Source organism: Helianthus annuus, chromosome 12, assembly GCF_002127325.2.
Source record: "Helianthus annuus cultivar XRQ/B chromosome 12, HanXRQr2.0-SUNRISE, whole genome shotgun sequence".
NCBI lineage: Eukaryota > Viridiplantae > Streptophyta > Magnoliopsida > Asterales > Asteraceae > Helianthus > Helianthus annuus.
In genome coordinates this window covers 73027971-73044752 of record NC_035444.2, presented here as the reverse complement: position 1 = coordinate 73044752, position 16782 = coordinate 73027971, and the positions used below count along the sequence as shown (strand labels likewise).

General features: G+C 40.5%; 1 protein-coding gene across 1 annotated transcript; it reads right to left on the bottom strand.

Moving 5' to 3' along the window:
- Nucleotides 1-1728: 1728 nt before the first annotated feature.
- On the bottom strand, nucleotides 1729-16405 carry LOC110893107 (serine/threonine-protein kinase STY13-like). Its single transcript, XM_035980629.1, has 4 exons — nucleotides 16284-16405; nucleotides 16005-16200; nucleotides 15812-15936; nucleotides 1729-1793 (listed from the first exon to the last, which is right to left on the bottom strand). The coding sequence occupies exons 1-3, from the start codon at nucleotides 16317-16319 to the stop codon at nucleotides 15827-15829; spliced, it is 342 nt and encodes a 113-aa protein (XP_035836522.1). The 5' UTR covers nucleotides 16320-16405; the 3' UTR covers nucleotides 1729-1793; nucleotides 15812-15826.
- Nucleotides 16406-16782: the final 377 nt, after the last annotated feature.

The window sequence follows — 16782 nt, the reverse complement described above, 5'->3', positions numbered from 1 at the left end:
CAGAAAATGTTGGGACATATTCTTACATTAGTTACCAAGTTATATTAATGATCAAACAGGTTGTATGTATCCTACATTGCTAATTATGAGTTAAATTGGATTTAAGCATTCTGTTGACTTTTTAAGGTAAGCTTTGACTCGACAATTATCATGGTTAGAGTGGGAATCTGGAAACACCCTTTCAAGGGTTTGTTACCCACATAATTACCTACTTATAGGTATTTTTAATTCGAGATATTACTGAGTAATTATTGACTAATCTCGAAGTCAAACTTTAATTACGATGGTTTGACTTTTAGCTAATTAACTAAGCTAAAATGGATTAAAGAGGATTAAGGACACTTACAAGAGTCCTAAGGATGTTTATGGAGCCTAAGAGAAAATGATTGCTGTCCAGGAGCTCCAGAGATGTCTTGAACAAAAGTTCCAAGTGAGCAAGTGAAATGGTTACAACTTCATGCTCTTATATAGTGAACCTTATTGTCCAAGATCATGCCAAGATAGTCTAGGATAGTTACAAGATCATCCCAGGTGCCCCTATGTGGCTAAATACTGCCTAGTGAGTCCCTGATTTCAAAAACCATTCATGAAAGGCGGTGGAACTAGCTGAACAGGCAGCTGTCCATTTTCTGCTGCCAGCGACAGTCTTACGGACCGTAAGCCTAAGCTTTTGCGATCTGTATGCTACTCTTGCGGACCGTATGCTTGAACTGTTGTGGTCTGTAACCGACCTTTGCTGAAATAGCCCAGGTATGCACCTTACGGACCGTAAGCCTAGGGCCATACGGTCCGTAACCGCTAACCAGAACCAAAAATCTTGCAAACTTCCAAGCATTGACCATGCATCTCCACAATTCCGAATGTCAAGCCATGCTTTTCAGTTGTGGGACCTATTTGCTCAGCCATTGCATGCTTGCATGCCCCTTACATGTTTTTGGATCTTGTGGGAAGATTTAAAGTGACGGAAATTACAAGAATTGATCTTGGATTCTCATAAAGGTTGAACAAACTTATTTAAACTATTTCCAATTCCCTTTATACTAGGATTTAAATCAGGATTCTAGTAGTAATATTCCTAATGACCCAATTTCCATATAAAAGATGGAATTTTTATTTATTTAGAAACAACCGGTTAATATATCAGATATTTATCAAACGATTTAAGGATCTTGGGATTTATAATTTGGGTCGCTCAGAGGTGTTTTAATAACATGTCGCCCTTGGGTCGTTCAGAGGTATTTTAATAACATGACGCCCTTTTTAAAATCCTACCATACATCTTTTATTTGATCCAGGTTTCTGACACGTTTGTCTCACATGACACGTTTCTTTATTTTATTGGACAAGAATTTCCGAGGTGTTACATTTTAAGATTTGAAATTTGAGTGAGGTTGCTTATATTCCTTCTATCAATGAGTAACAAAATTGTATTTTAGTTGCAGTCGTTTTCAAACGAAGGTAAAGTATTGCAAAAGAAATTGTCAAAAAAGTAAATTGAAGACATGTGAAGATCGGCCAATAGGAAACATGTCAAACGGTTTAAAAGTCGCTTCAAGTATACTCAATCTGACCTGACCCATTTTGACCCGTTACTGAAGGTGTCTGACCTATCCAATTTTCGAGAGGAAAAATACCTTGAAAGCGGCTGCATAGGCAGCCTGTAGGTTTGATATCCCTTCGAATGGTAACTTGTTGTGTATGATCTCCCACAATACAATTTCAAAGCTGAACGCGTCGACTTTGTGGTTATAATGCTTTTTTTCTCCTTGCCTGAGTGTTACCGTGCTGTAAAGCTTCATAAACACCGTTACTTTTTTTAGTTTCTAATGCAGAATTTCAACTCATTTGACCAAAAATGAGTGCGTTTTGGGTTATATTTTTATAATTTATCTTGAATAGGATAAACTGGTAAATAAAAAAGTAGCTAAATATGATACGTGTCAAATTAATTGAACGTGTTAAAAATCGACCAAAATGTATATAAATTCTTACATATTGTTTGATTTTAAAAATATTCTTATACATTTTTCCGCTATAGCTTCTACAATCATAGTTAGTACATAACCCATTTATATAAGTCTATAAGAAAAATACGAAAAAAATGTTTCGGGGCCAACCTAATTGTAACACCTCGAATTTTTGTGTCCAATGATGTGTTAACACGTGTCATTTGATTACACGTGGCATCTATATTAAATAAAGGACTAAATTTGACAAACCTTGAAAGTATGTAAATTCGAGGGTTATAAATGTCAACAAAGGTAAATATACTGTATAGTAACCCTAAATAATGCTTGTACCTTCAAACGAATAAATCATAGATCGTACGGAAGCGAAACGCGGAAGAAAGTGAGAGATTACAAACCACAGGGGTTAACTGCGTCAACATGTTTAATTATACCTCTGAGTGACCCTTTAACATTCCCGAGGCTTTGTAGCAGTATAATACACTCACTAGAATGCAATATATAAATTTCGCGAAGTTCCGTTTTAAAACGAGAAAGTTACGGTCGAATTCGTGTGAGAAGGGTTAAAAGCGTCAATAATATAATTTAAGGCTTTCCGGATAATAAATAAATTAATCGGGGGCTTAACAATACGGGTAAATAGCGCGAGGTCCTTAACTGTAATTAATCAAGGGCCATATCGCAAAGTTACCCCTTCAAACCCGAAAGGTCAGGTAATTAATTACCTAGATTTTATAATCATTGCTAAAAGATTTAAAAAGATTTATTGTTAACCCCTTACGGACCGTAAAGGGTAGGCCTTACGGACCGTAAGGAGGGGGAATGATTGCTGATGATCCGCCTATGGCTTACGGACCGCAAGGCCGAAGCCATACGGTCCGTAAGCAACGCCCAGCGACAGATTGTTGGCTGTTGGCTGTTTTAAGCGGCAAAACATGAATTTATGGGTTTCTCAGGGTCATGGGCGCCCCCTACTCGACCCATAACTCTCTAGGACACATGCCATCCATCCATGATCAGTTGTAGAGTGTTGTGTAATGATCTAAGGGCTTGTCTTTGACTATAAATAAGCACCTTGTGCTCATAAGTTTCATCACAACCCAACAACACTTCTCTGGTCATTCTAAGAGCTCTCAAGCACTCTTCTTTGTTCTATAAGCAAGTCTCAACTTCTGTAAGTCGTTTAGATCTTTTGTAGTTCAATTTATACTTAGTAATGTAGCTAAAAACCAAACCGTCGTAAATACGGTTTGACTTCAAAATAAGTCCGTAATGGCTCAGGCTTATGACGGATCAAAAGTAGTTATGAGCTGGTATTTATGTGGGTAATAAACCTCTAAAAGGGTTCCCTCTGATCACCACTCTAACTAGTTCAAATGTCGAATCAAACGAATGCTTAAAAAGTCAACAGAAAGCTATTTTAGCGATTCTTGTATAATCTGTAATATAAACGATATGCAACCTGTTTAGACACTCATAAAACATGATATTAAGTATAAAAACTTGTTTACGCTCGTTTGAATCGACCATTTGCTATATTGACCCGGTTCGGAGCCGAATGTCGCAAAAGTTTGACTTTTGCTTTGACTTCAGTTTTGACCTGTTTTAGTAAGGTATAGATATGCCTTAGGACTCTCTTAGGACTAGGTTACATGATGGTATAACCCTCTGTGACCGGTTCATGATTTGTCCGAGTCTTTTACGCATTTCCGTTAATCGCCTAAAAGTTGACCGTAACGGCCTTTTTAAAATAAAACGAGTATTTCGGACGCGTGAACGGACCATAACCTTGCTTACTAAATTATAAGCATGTCCTTAAAGTTTCACGTCAATCCGAGGTCTAGAATGAGAGTTATGCTAAAAAGCGCAATTAAAGTAAACTTTTGTAATAAACGGCGCAATTAGCATAACGCCTATCTAAACCAAGTTTTCGTCACCAAAACTTTTACCCACTGTTATAAAATAATATTTTTGAAATTTTAAAGATTTTTAATAATTTTTACCTCGCTCATAACCTGCGGTTATGGCTACGGTTCGGTAAATACCGAATATGCCCTTTTTGGCCAAAACTTGAGTTCTACAAGGTCTTTTGACCCGATTCCAGTTGCTACTGATTTTATATAATAAATAAAGTATTTTAGACTTTATATACTGTTCGAGAAACTTAGATTTCCTGTAGAACTCGAAAAGCTCTTTAAAAGTCTTTAAAATGACCGAAAAACCCCTACGGGGCGATATATTAAATAAAACTCGTTACGGGCATCACGGAAGGTATCCTACTGACACCACAACCTCTTTAAGGCATATTAACTTAGGAAATAAGCGTAAGACTCTCATGGTTAACCGTTTCGCCTATTGCGCGCACGGTTCGGCTTATGAAACTAGTTTTCATAAAATAGCCGATACGGGTCAAATTATATTATATGGACCCCAAAATCCAGAGTGTGAACCTTAAACCCATCTAAAACAAGTCTCTGAACTTGTTGGGTCAGAATCATACTCCATTCTCGGTTTTCGCCTTTTCGCGCGATTAAACCGTATTCACATATCGGAACCAACCGGTCTAGGCTACGGCCAATATAAAGACTCGTTAGGATTCTAATAGGTTAATTAAAACCTTCGTTCCAGAATAGGAGCCCCAGTAAAAGCTATCGGTGATTTAATCAAATTAAGGATAATACTTGCAAAGGTAAATACTTTTAACTTATTTTCCCTTATACGGGCTTGGGTTACGGTATATTAATACCGCTTGATTGAGCATCATATCTTCCATCGCTTAGGTGGTTAATTGAATAATGTGATCGGCTCATTTAAACAGTCTTGTTTCTTAAAAGCCTTTGGGGGGTTAATGACCGTTGTCCCGGATATCCTTGGCATCATTTTACGAAATGGCCACGACCTCGACATCCCGGTGTAGGCGTACACCCGGTATATTATGTCGACATTATTATTTAAAAGACGTAGCCGTTGGTTTTTATACTACGGTTTTACGCAATGTGGTGTGTCTATTAATCTTTAACCCGGACAGGATCCCGGGCTACTGAACGCATAAAAGGACATGTAATACGTTCACAAGATTTTAATAATTTTCCCAAGTTATAAAAGAATTTGTGCCTTGTGCATTCAAATCAATTTTAATAAACATTTTCAAATGTGTCAGTTGAACGTATTTACCAGTGTAAACTGACGTATTTTTCCCCAAAAGATTAAGTGCAGGTACTATACGAAATGGGCTGGTAATAGCTTCCTAAGCATCACGAATAGTCTCGCAAACTCGATGCTGTATCTGAATGAACAATATTTTATCATTATTTTGATCCGCTGTGGATACATTCGACTTCTGTAATACATTTGATATTACAACCAGAGGTTGAAGTATATATTTATCTTTAAGCTTCCGCTGTGTATTTATATAATTGTGTGGTTTGACTATATTGTTGCCAACTACGTCACGGTAATCCCCCACCGGGCCCACCGGTGATACACGTGGAAATCGGGGTGTGACAGGTTGGTATCAGAGCCAACATTGAGTGAATTAAACACATTAGGCATTGTGTTTAATCTCAATGACACAATTGCACATACTTGAGTCTAGACAAGAACTTAGGACAAATTCGAATTGTTATTCAAATTTTGTCTTTTTCTTTTATCATTGGTATTTAAAGTTTTATAAAGCAGGAAACATGCCGCCAGTGATATTCCGAGGAAGAGGAAGAGGAAGAAGAGGCAGAGGAGAGATCGTTACTCATCACGATCACGAAGCCGGACCTTCAGGTACGCGAGCTCCTTCGACTACAAGGAGTGAAGAACCGCAGAGGCAAAGAGACCTTTACGAACCTGCGAGGCATTCCACCTCGCACAGCTCGATGCCATCGTACCGGCACTCATTCGGGCCAAATTCCGAGAATGACCCCAACAACCCGTAACCCTCCTTCATACCTCTACAACGTTCGGTATCGCACTGAAATTACGACGACCCTACTCCATACTTCAGAGGTCAGTTTAATCCAGCTGACTACATCCAGGAACCTACAGGCTTTGTTCCATTAGGACCACAAGATCACTTCTCCGAAGATCATATGGACGAAGATACTGATCCGACAGAACCTGCTCGTGGTACGCCCACGCATCCGATAGAAGTCTCTGATGGGTCATCCTTCCATGGCACACCCTATCAGAGACCAGATAGTTTCCAAGCGTTGTTTGACCGACATGAGTGGTACTACACGCCACCTCAACAGACATCACAACAACCGCGACATCCGCAGGATCCCTCTGAGGATTCACGCTTCGTGGCAGTTACGCCACCACCTCCGCCACCGGTACAGCCAGTAGTGCCTGATCCGCCTAGGCGTAGGAGGACAAATGCTCGTATGTCCACACGAGGGGGAGGGGATTTCCACTTCAGCACCCCTCGACACTCTAGTAGTAGCCACTATCCGCCACTACAAGAAGAAGGACCTTCAAGTCCTGTACAGGAGGCGAACTCCGCACCAGCTGCACCAAATTCGCCACCATTTGGGTATGACCAACCCATACCTGCTTACACGGGTCCAACGGCTTACAACCCGTTCGAACCGTCATCACAAGCACATTACAACTACAATTATGAGCGCGACCCATATGTGGTGTCGGCTAGATATAATGCACGCTATCCTGACGGAGCTCATGGGAACATGGGAGCACCGGACTACTCAGCTCATGGGTATCCAATACCTCCCAGACCTCCAGTTCCGCAACAAGCGCCACAACCACGTTTCTCTCCTCCTGAACAGGAAGAGATACTCCATCGACTAGATCGTGTGGAGAGAGAGTTCGAGGAAGAGAAAAAGAGCCACCGAGGATTTCTCAAAGGCTTGGCGAACCTGCTAAAGGGCAAAAAGAAGAAACGTGACCACTAGCCCTTAATAGTTGTACTAATGTAATTTCCTACTTTGAAATAAGTCCCTGCGAGGACATTTATCGTATTTCAGTCCCTACGTGGACTTATCTTTTAGTCCGTGCATGGACACTCATCTTATATTAGTCCCTGCGTGGACTTGTCACTTATTTTAAAACCTCTATGGAGGTATGTACTATTTAAAAGACCCGTTTAGGGCAATATGTGATTGTATTTGAGATTATGGAATGTATGTTATGAGTTTTGTTTTAATATGTATGAAATAAATCAAAACCATTCCTTTTAAATTGATCTGCCTAAATAAAGAATCTTAAGAGTGAAACCTAGCCTGGTGTCTTTTAAGATCCGGCCAAGATGGTATGACCTGATTAAAAGATTCAGATTCCCTGTTAACCTCTGCAAGCATGTTGACAATCATGGCAGATGTGATTCGTTAAAATCACACACGTCATTCTTATACAATAATCCTTTAAGGGATTTCAAAGACCCAACTGAATGAATTATAAATCATGGGTTAAATCACCAATAAAGGTGATCAAATTATTAAAACATCCATTTGTGATGTAGTGTCTACGGGCCAACCATATTAAAACATCCACTAGTGATGTAATGCCTATGGGCCGTAATAATTGTCTTATAACGACAAAAGACAGCGGTGGTCTATGACTCCCTGTCAGAAAGAGATGAAAGAACTACGGTTCAAACCTCTATGCCTTTGATTCTCTGTAATCTCGGCTAATATTATAAAACATCCTCGTGATTAGGCGTTATGCCGCCAATATTATTGTTATAACTAAAATAGGATATATTCAAATCCTAAAACTAGTGAGTAATAAGTTAATCAGATATGGTCTCTGTTACCATGATTAACAAAATTGACATAAAAGACAACTCCATAATAAACTCCTGAATAAAATTTTGTTATCTTCTGTAACAGATTCAAGTTACAATGGCGGATCCCAACGGAGAAAACAGCCATACAAACGAAGATGACTATGATAATGCGCAGGTGCATTTGACAGGCGCACAGCTAAAGGCTCTGATTGACAACGCTGTTCAGGCAGCTCTTGATCGTCAATACACTGGGTCTCACAGCAGAACCGTATCAAAACCACCCTCCAAACCAAAATCACACTCCAAACCACCCTCCCAACCCAAGAAAGATGACGACAATCACTCGTCAGCTGAGAATAGTATCCGTCGTGAACGAGAATACACTGATGCATCCGGTGCCAAGGGTTGCACCTACAAGTATTTCGTATCTTGTAAGCCCCGGGAATTCACAGGGAAGAAGGGTGCTGTGGATTGTATCACCTGGCTGGATGAGATGGACACTATTGTGGACATCAGTGGGTGTGCGGAGAAGGATGTGGTGAAATTTGTGTCACAATCATTTAAGGGCGAGGCCCTAGCATGGTGGAGAGCGTTGGTACAAGCATCGGGTAAGTCTGCTCTATACAAGATGACATGGGAGGAATTTATTGCTCTCATTAAGGAAAACTACTGTCCTCAGCATGAGGTAGAGAAGATCGAGTCTGACTTTGTGTCACTGGTGATGACAAACCTGGACTGCCAGGCCTATTTGACGAGCTTCAATACGATGTCTCGCCTGGTCCCGTACCTTGTGACACCAGAGTCCAGAAGAATCGCCCGTTTCATTGGGGGCTTAGAGCCTGCGATAAAGGCTAGTGTGAAGGCCTCTCGGCCGACGACCTTCAGGTCAGTAACTGACCTCTCCTTGTCTCTCACTTTAGATGTTATCCGTCTGAGGACGCTAAGGAGCAAGGAGGCGGAAAAGAGGAAACGTGAGGACGACACCTCACGTAGGTCAGGAAAGAAACACCGTGGAAACGGTGAAGGCAAGAGAGGAACTGAAGCAAAGAAAGATGGGCAAGCTGGAGAAAGGCCCAAATGCAAAATCTGCCAGAAACCCCATTCTGGAAAATGTAGGTTTGGGTCGAACTCATAGTCCCAGCCAAAGTCTTTTGCCTGTGGACTGTGCAAGTCCAGGGACCATAAGACTGTGGACTGTAAAAAGATCAAGGACGCAACCTGCTATGGTTGCAATGAAAAGGGGCATATCAAGAGCAACTGCCCTAAGAATGCCAGGAAACCGGAAGAGAACAAGAAGACGAATGCGAGAGTCTTCCGCATGGATGCAAAGGAGGCAGTGCTGAACGACAATGTGCTTATAGGTACTTTTCTCGTAAATAATATATTTGCAAGAGTACTTTTCGATTCTGGCGCTGATAAGTCCTTTGTAGACCAAAAATTTTGCGAACTATTGAATATGCCTATCGAAACCCTAGACGTAAAATACGAAGTAGAGTTAGCAGACGGTACGATAGAAACCGTCTCCACTGTTCTAGAGGGATGTGAAATGTCCATTAAGAACCACTCTTTTCCTCTATCTCTACTTCCCTTCAAATTAGCGGGTTTCGACATTGTTCTAGGCATGGACTGGTTATCCCGTAATCAGGCCCAAATCATTTGCAACAGAAGGCATATTGTGCTAAAGACTCCGAGTGGTGAATCGCTTACCATTCGAGGAGACACGCAGTATGGATTACCCGAGGACGTATCTATGCTCAAAGCTTCTAGATGTTTGAAGAGAGGCTGTGTCATTTACATGGCTCAAGTGATAATTGAAGAGCCCAAGCCAAAGATAGAGAATCTTTCCTGTTATTTCTGAATATTCCGAAGTTTTCCCCGAAGAACTACCTGGTTTACCACCAGATAGACAAGTGGAATTCAGAATAGATATCATACCTGGAGCAGCTCCTATAGCTAGAGCGCCTTACAGGCTTGCTCCGACGGAAATGAAGGAATTAAGGACCCAGTTGGATGAACTATTGGCAAAAGGTTTTATCAGACCTAGTTCGTCTCCCTGGGGAGCACCTGTCCTATTTGTAAAGAAAAAGGACGGATCGATGCGGTTGTGCATCGATTACCGTGAGCTGAACAAAGTTACCATCAAGAATAGATATCCTTTACCAAGGATCGACGATCTGTTCGATCAGCTGCAAGGAGCGAGCTACTTCTCGAAGATCGACTTAAGGTCGGGCTATCATCAGCTAAAGGTCAAAGATGAAGATGTGCATAAGACAGCATTTAGGACTCGCTACGGTCATTATGAGTTCCTAGTGATGCCTTTTAGGCTCACGAATGCACCGGCTGCGTTCATGGATCTCATGAATCGCGTCTGCAAGCCGTACTTGGACAAATTTGTCATAGTCTTCATCGACGATATCCTCATATATTCAAAGAACCAAGCTGACCACGAGAAACACCTCCATTGTATTCTCGAATTGCTACAGCGTGAGAAACTCTACGCCAAATTCTCTAAATGCGAATTTTGGCTACGAGAGGTTCAATTTTTGGGTCACGTTGTAAGTAAGCGTGGTATCCAGGTGGATCCCGCTAAGGTAGAGGCGGTCATGAATTGGCAAGAGCCAAAGACGCCCACAGAGATCCGTAGTTTCCTGGGATTGGCAGGATACTACCGGAGATTCATTGAGAATTTTTCAAGGATTGCTGCGCCCTTGACTTCCCTAACCAAGAAGAAAGAAAAGTTCATTTGGGGCCCAAAGCAGCAAGAATCCTTCGAAATCCTGAAGCAAAAGCTGAGCAACGCACCTGTGTTGACCTTACCTGAGGGTACAGAAGAATTCGTAGTTTACTGCGATGCATCACACACATGCATGGGGTGTGTGCTTATGCAGAAGGGCAAGGTTATTGCCTACGCTTCACGACAATTAAAGGTGCACGAAAAGAATTACACCACCCACGACTTGGAACTGGGTGCCGTTGTATTTGCACTGAAATTGTGGAGGCATTACCTTTATGGTATAAAATTCATGATTTATTCTGATCACAAAAGCCTCCAGCACCTGTTCAATCAGAAAGAGTTGAACATGAGGCAGCGCCGTTGGATGGAGACCTTGAATGACTATGATTGTGAGATCAGGTACCATCCCGGCAAAGCGAATGTAGTCGCTGATGCCCTGAGCCGAAAGGAAAGGGTGAAACCTATTCGGATCAATGCCAAGAGCATTGAAGTCAGGAATAACTTGATTGAAAGGATCTTAGCTGCACAGCGAGAGGCTGTGTTGGAAGCTAATTATCCTAAGGAAAAGTTAGGAGTAACTGAAGAGCAGTTAACTCTTAGCAAGGATGGAATCCTTAGACTGAACGGACGAATATGGGTTCCGATTTATGGAGGGCTACGAGATGTTATCCTCCAGGAAGCCCATAGTTCCAAATATTCGGTCCATCCTGGAGCAGATAAAATGTATCAAGACTTAAAGGAAAACTATTGGTGGATAGGCTTGAAAAAGTCTGTAGCCGCCCATGTAGCAAAGTGCTTGACTTGTGCTCAAGTCAAAGCCGAGCACCAAAAGCCGTCTGGCTTGCTACAACAGCCTGAACTTCCCGACTGGAAGTGGGAATGCGTAACTATGGACTTCATAACCAAGTTACCCAAAACCAGGAAAGGAAACGATACAATATGGGTTATAGTCGATAGGCTGACTAAATCAGCTCATTTCTTACCCATCAAGGAGACGTATAGCTCCGATATGTTAGCCCAACTTTATGTTGATAAGATTGTAGCTTTACACGGCATACCTGTGACTATTATCTCCGACAGGGATACCAGGTACACGTCTCATTTCTGGAAGAGTTTCCAGCAATCTTTGGGCACGCGTTTGAACTTCAGTACGACTTACCATCCACAGACGGACGGTCAAAGTGAGCGTACAATCCAAACGCTAGAAGACATGCTTCGTGCATGTGCAATCGATTTAGGTGGTAACTGGGATAAGAACCTACCCCTAATCGAATTCTCCTACAATAACAACTACCATACCAGCATAAAGGCTGCGCCTTTCGAGGCATTATACGGTAGGAAGTGTAGATCGCCTGTGTGTTGGGCGGAAGTAGGAGAGGTCCAATTATCGGGACCGGAGATAGTTTTCCAGACAACGGACAAGATTGTCCAGATCCGGGAACGTCTCAAGGCTGCCCGCGATAGGCAGAAAAGCTACGCTGATCCGAAGCGTAAGGACCTTCACTTCGAAGTAGGTGAAAATGTGTTGCTTAAAGTGTCACCCTGGAAAGGGGTGATGCGTTTCGGCAAGAAGGGCAAACTGAGTCCGAGGTACATAGGACCTTTTGAGGTCATTGAACGTGTCGGGTCAGTTGCCTATGAGTTGAACTTGCCTGAAGAGCTCAATGGAATTCACAATGTGTTCCACATCTGCAATCTCAAGAAGTGCTTCGCCGATGAATCATTGGTGATTCCACACACAGATGTGCATATAGATGAGAGCTTAAAATTCGTAGAGAAACCGTTGTCGATTGAAGATCGACAGGTGAAAAAGCTTCGCAGAAAGCACGTACCGATTGTAAAAGTCAAATGGGATGCTCGTAGAGGTCCCGAATATACGTGGGAAGTTGAAGCCACAATGAAAGAAAAGTACCCCTATTTATTCGAGTAAATCTCGGGTCGAGATTTATTTTAAGGGGGTGAGGATGTAACACCTCGAATTTTTGTGTCCAATGATGTGTTAACACGTGTCATTTGATTACACGTGGCATCTATATTAAATAAAGGACTAAATTTGACAAACCTTGAAAGTATGTAAATTCGAGGGTTATAAATGTCAACAAAGGTAAATATACTGTATAGTAACCCTAAATAATGCTTGTACCTTCAAACGAATAAATCATAGATCGTACGGAAGCGAAACGCGGAAGAAAGTGAGAGATTACAAACCACAGGGGTTAACTGCGTCAACATGTTTAATTATACCTCTGAGTGACCCTTTAACGTTCCCGAGGCTTTGTAGCAGTATAATACACTCACTAGAATGCAATATATAAATTTCGCGAAGTTCCGTTTTAAAACGAGAAAGTTACGGTCGAATTCGTGTGAGAAGGGTTAAAAGCGTCAATAATATAATTTAAGGCTTTCCGGATAATAAATAAATTAATCGGGGGCTTAACAATACGGGTAAATAGCGCGAGGTCCTTAACTGTAATTAATCAAGGGCCATATCGCAAAGTTACCCCTTCAAACCCGAAAGGTCAGGTAATTAATTACCAAGATTTTATAATCATTGCTAAAAGATTTAAAAAGATTTATTTTTAACCCCTTACGGACCGTAAAGGGTAGGCCTTACGGACCGTAAGGAGGGGGAATGATTGCTGATGATCCGCCTATGGCTTACGGACCGCAAGGCCGAAGCCATACGGTCCGTAAGCAACGCCCAGCGACAGATTGTTGGCTGTTGGCTGTTTTAAGCGGCAAAACATGAATTTATGGGTTTCTCAGGGTCATGGGCGCCCCCTACTCGACCCATAACTCTCTAGGACACATGCCATCCATCCATGATCAGTTGTAGAGTGTTGTGTAATGATCTAAGGGCTTGTCTTTGACTATAAATAAGCACCTTGTGCTCATAAGTTTCATCACAACCCAACAACACTTCTCTGGTCATTCTAAGAGCTCTCAAGCACTCTTCTTTGTTCTATAAGCAAGTCTCAACTTCTGTAAGTCGTTTAGATCTTTTGTAGTTCAATTTATACTTAGTAATGTAGCTAAAAACCAAACCGTCGTAAATACGGTTTGACTTCAAAATAAGTCCGTAATGGCTCAGGCTTATGACGGATCAAAAGTAGTTATGAGCTGGTATTTATGTGGGTAATAAACCTCTAAAAGGGTTCCCTCTGATCACCACTCTAACTAGTTCAAATGTCGAGTCAAACGAATGCTTAAAAAGTCAACAGAAAGCTATTTTAGCGATTCTTGTATAATCTGTAATATAAATGATATGCAACCTGTTTAGACACTCATAAAACATGATATTAAGTATAAAAACTTGTTTACGCTCGTTTGAATCGACCATTTGCTATATTGACCCGGTTCGGAGCCGAATGTCGCAAAAGTTTGACTTTTGCTTTGACTTCAGTTCTGACCCGTTTTAGTAAGGTATAGATATGCCTTAGGACTCTCTTAGGACTAGGTTACATGATGGTATAACCCTCTGTGACCGGTTCATGATTTGTCCGAGTCTTTTACGCATTTCCGTTAATCGCCTAAAAGTTGACCGTAACGGCCTTTTTAAAATAAAACGAGTATTTCGGACGCGTGAACGGACCATAACCTTGCTTACTAAATTATAAGCATGTCCTTAAAGTTTCACGTCAATCCGAGGTCTAGAATGAGAGTTATGCTAAAAAGCGCAATTAAAGTAAACTTTTGTAATAAACGGCGCAATTAGCATAACGCCTATCTAAACCAAGTTTTCGTCACCAAAACTTTTACCCACTATTATAAAATAATATTTTTGGAATTTTAAAGATTTTTAATAACTTTTACCTCGCTCATAACCTGCGGTTATGGCTACGGTTCGGTAAATACCGAATATGCCCTTTTTGGCCAAAACTTGAGTTCTACAAGGTCTTTTGACCTGATTCCAGTTGCTACTGATTTTAAATAATAAATAAAGTATTTTAGACTTTATATACTATTCGGGAAACTCAGATTTCCTGTAGAACTCGAAAAGCTCTTTAAAAGTCTTTAAAATGACCGAAAAACCCCTACGGGGCGATATATTAAATAAAACTCGTTACGGGCATCACGGAAGGTATCCTACTGATACCACAACCTCTTTAAGGCATATTGACTTAGGAAATAAGCGTAAGACTCTCATGGTTAACCGTTTCGCCTATTGCGCGCACGGTTCGGCTTATGAAACTAGTTTTCATAAAATAGCCGATACGGGTCAAATTATATTATTTGGACCCCAATATCCAGAGTGTGAACCTTAAACCCATGTAAAACAAGTCTCTGAACTTGTTGGGTCAGAATCACACTCCATTCTCGGTTTTCGCCTTTTCGCGCGATTAAACCGTATTCACATATCGGAACCAACCGGTCTAGGCTACGGCCAATATAAAGACTCGTTAGGATTCTAATAGGTTAATTAAAACCTTCGTTCCAGAATAGGAGCCCCAGTAAAAGCTATCGGTGATTTAATCAAATTAAGGATAATACTTGCAAAGGTAAATACTTTTAACTTATTTTCCCTTATACGGGCTTGGGTTGCGGTATATTAATACCGCTTGATTGAGCATCATATCTTCCATCGCTTAGGTGGTTAATTGAATAATGTGATCGGCTCATTTAAACAGTCTTGTTTCTTAAAAGCCTTTGGGGGGTTAATGACCGTTGTCCCGGATATCCTTGGCATCATTTTATGAAATGGCCACGACCTCGACATCCCGGTGTAGGCGTACACCCGGTATATTATGTCGACATTATTATTTAAAAGACGTAGCCGTTGGTTTTTATACTACGGTTTTACGCAATGTGGTGTGTCTATTAATCTTTAACCCGGACAGGATCCCGGGCTACTGAACGCATAAAAGGACATGTAATACGTTCACAAGATTTTAATAATTTTCCCAAGTTATAAAAGAATTTGTGCCTTGTGCATTCAAATCAATTTTAATAAACATTTTCAAATGTGTCAGTTGAACGTATTTACCAGTGTAAACTGACGTATTTTTCCCCAAAAGATTAAGTGCAGGTACTATACGAAATGGGCTGGTAATAGCTTCCTAAGCATCACGAATAGTCTCGCAAACTCGATGCTGTATCTGAATGAACAATATTTTATCATTATTTTGATCCGCTGTGGATACATTCGACTTCTGTAATACATTTGATATTACAACCAGAGGTTGAAGTATATATTTATCTTTAAGCTTCCGCTGTGCATTTATATAATTGTGTGGTTTGACTATATTGTTGCCAACTACGTCACGGTAATCCCCCACCGGGCCCACCGGTTATACACGTGGAAATCGGGGTGTGACACTAATCGAACCCGTTTTGACCCAAACTTATTTTGACATGTCAACCGCAGTAACTAATTACCTCGGGAGCCATCCATCAATAGGTTCCGGTTTCTGCAGTCATTATCTCTGTTAATGATTCTTCTCTTGCCAAACCAAAATCAGCGAGTTTCACTGATTTGTGATCAGCTGTAAGCAGCAAGTTTTCTGAAAAAATAAGGCATCGTGAACGTATTGTAAATATTTATTTACATAATTAAAAACCGAAAATTTTCCTGGTTTTAAGTCCCGGTGAATTATTCCATGCGAGTGTAAACACTCCATTGCACGCGCAATATCAAGTGCAAACCCTATAGCAACATGTGTATCCAACCCGTTTGGCCTCATATTAACCAAGTATTTTCTTAAAGTTCCACCGGTAAGAAGCTCGGTTACTATGACCATCACAGGGTCCTTGCAGGCTCCAATAAACTGATATGAAAAAAATATATATAATTGTTCAGTATATGTTATAAAAGTGTACAACATTATCCATTTTATGATCAAAAACCAACCTTTACTAAATTCTTGGGTTGCACTTTCGATAACATTGCTACTTCTCGCACGAAACGCCCTTCTGTCTTCGCTATCTCCTCAGGCGTATCGCCTTTATTCACAAGTTTAATGGCAACAATCTTGTTTTATATCTGAATTAACGCAAACAATCAATAGAAACACAATTAATTTTTTGTAACGGAATAACTCAAATGTTTACACGAAAAAAGATCAAGAATTCCAAATAAGAACACAAAATTGAGATCCATTTCATCAATTAATCACAAACCAAAATAGGATTATTATTATTATTATTATTATTTATTTATTTATTTTTTATATCAAAACAATTATTTTTATGTAACTGAATAACTCAAATATTTCAGAAACGATTGGTGATTTTAACATTAAACACATCAGCACATATATCAACATCACAAACGATTTAAGATTTCAGATTTCAGATGAACATCAAAAGGTGATTTTGCAAACATCAATTGTTAAAATAAAAACCCTAAA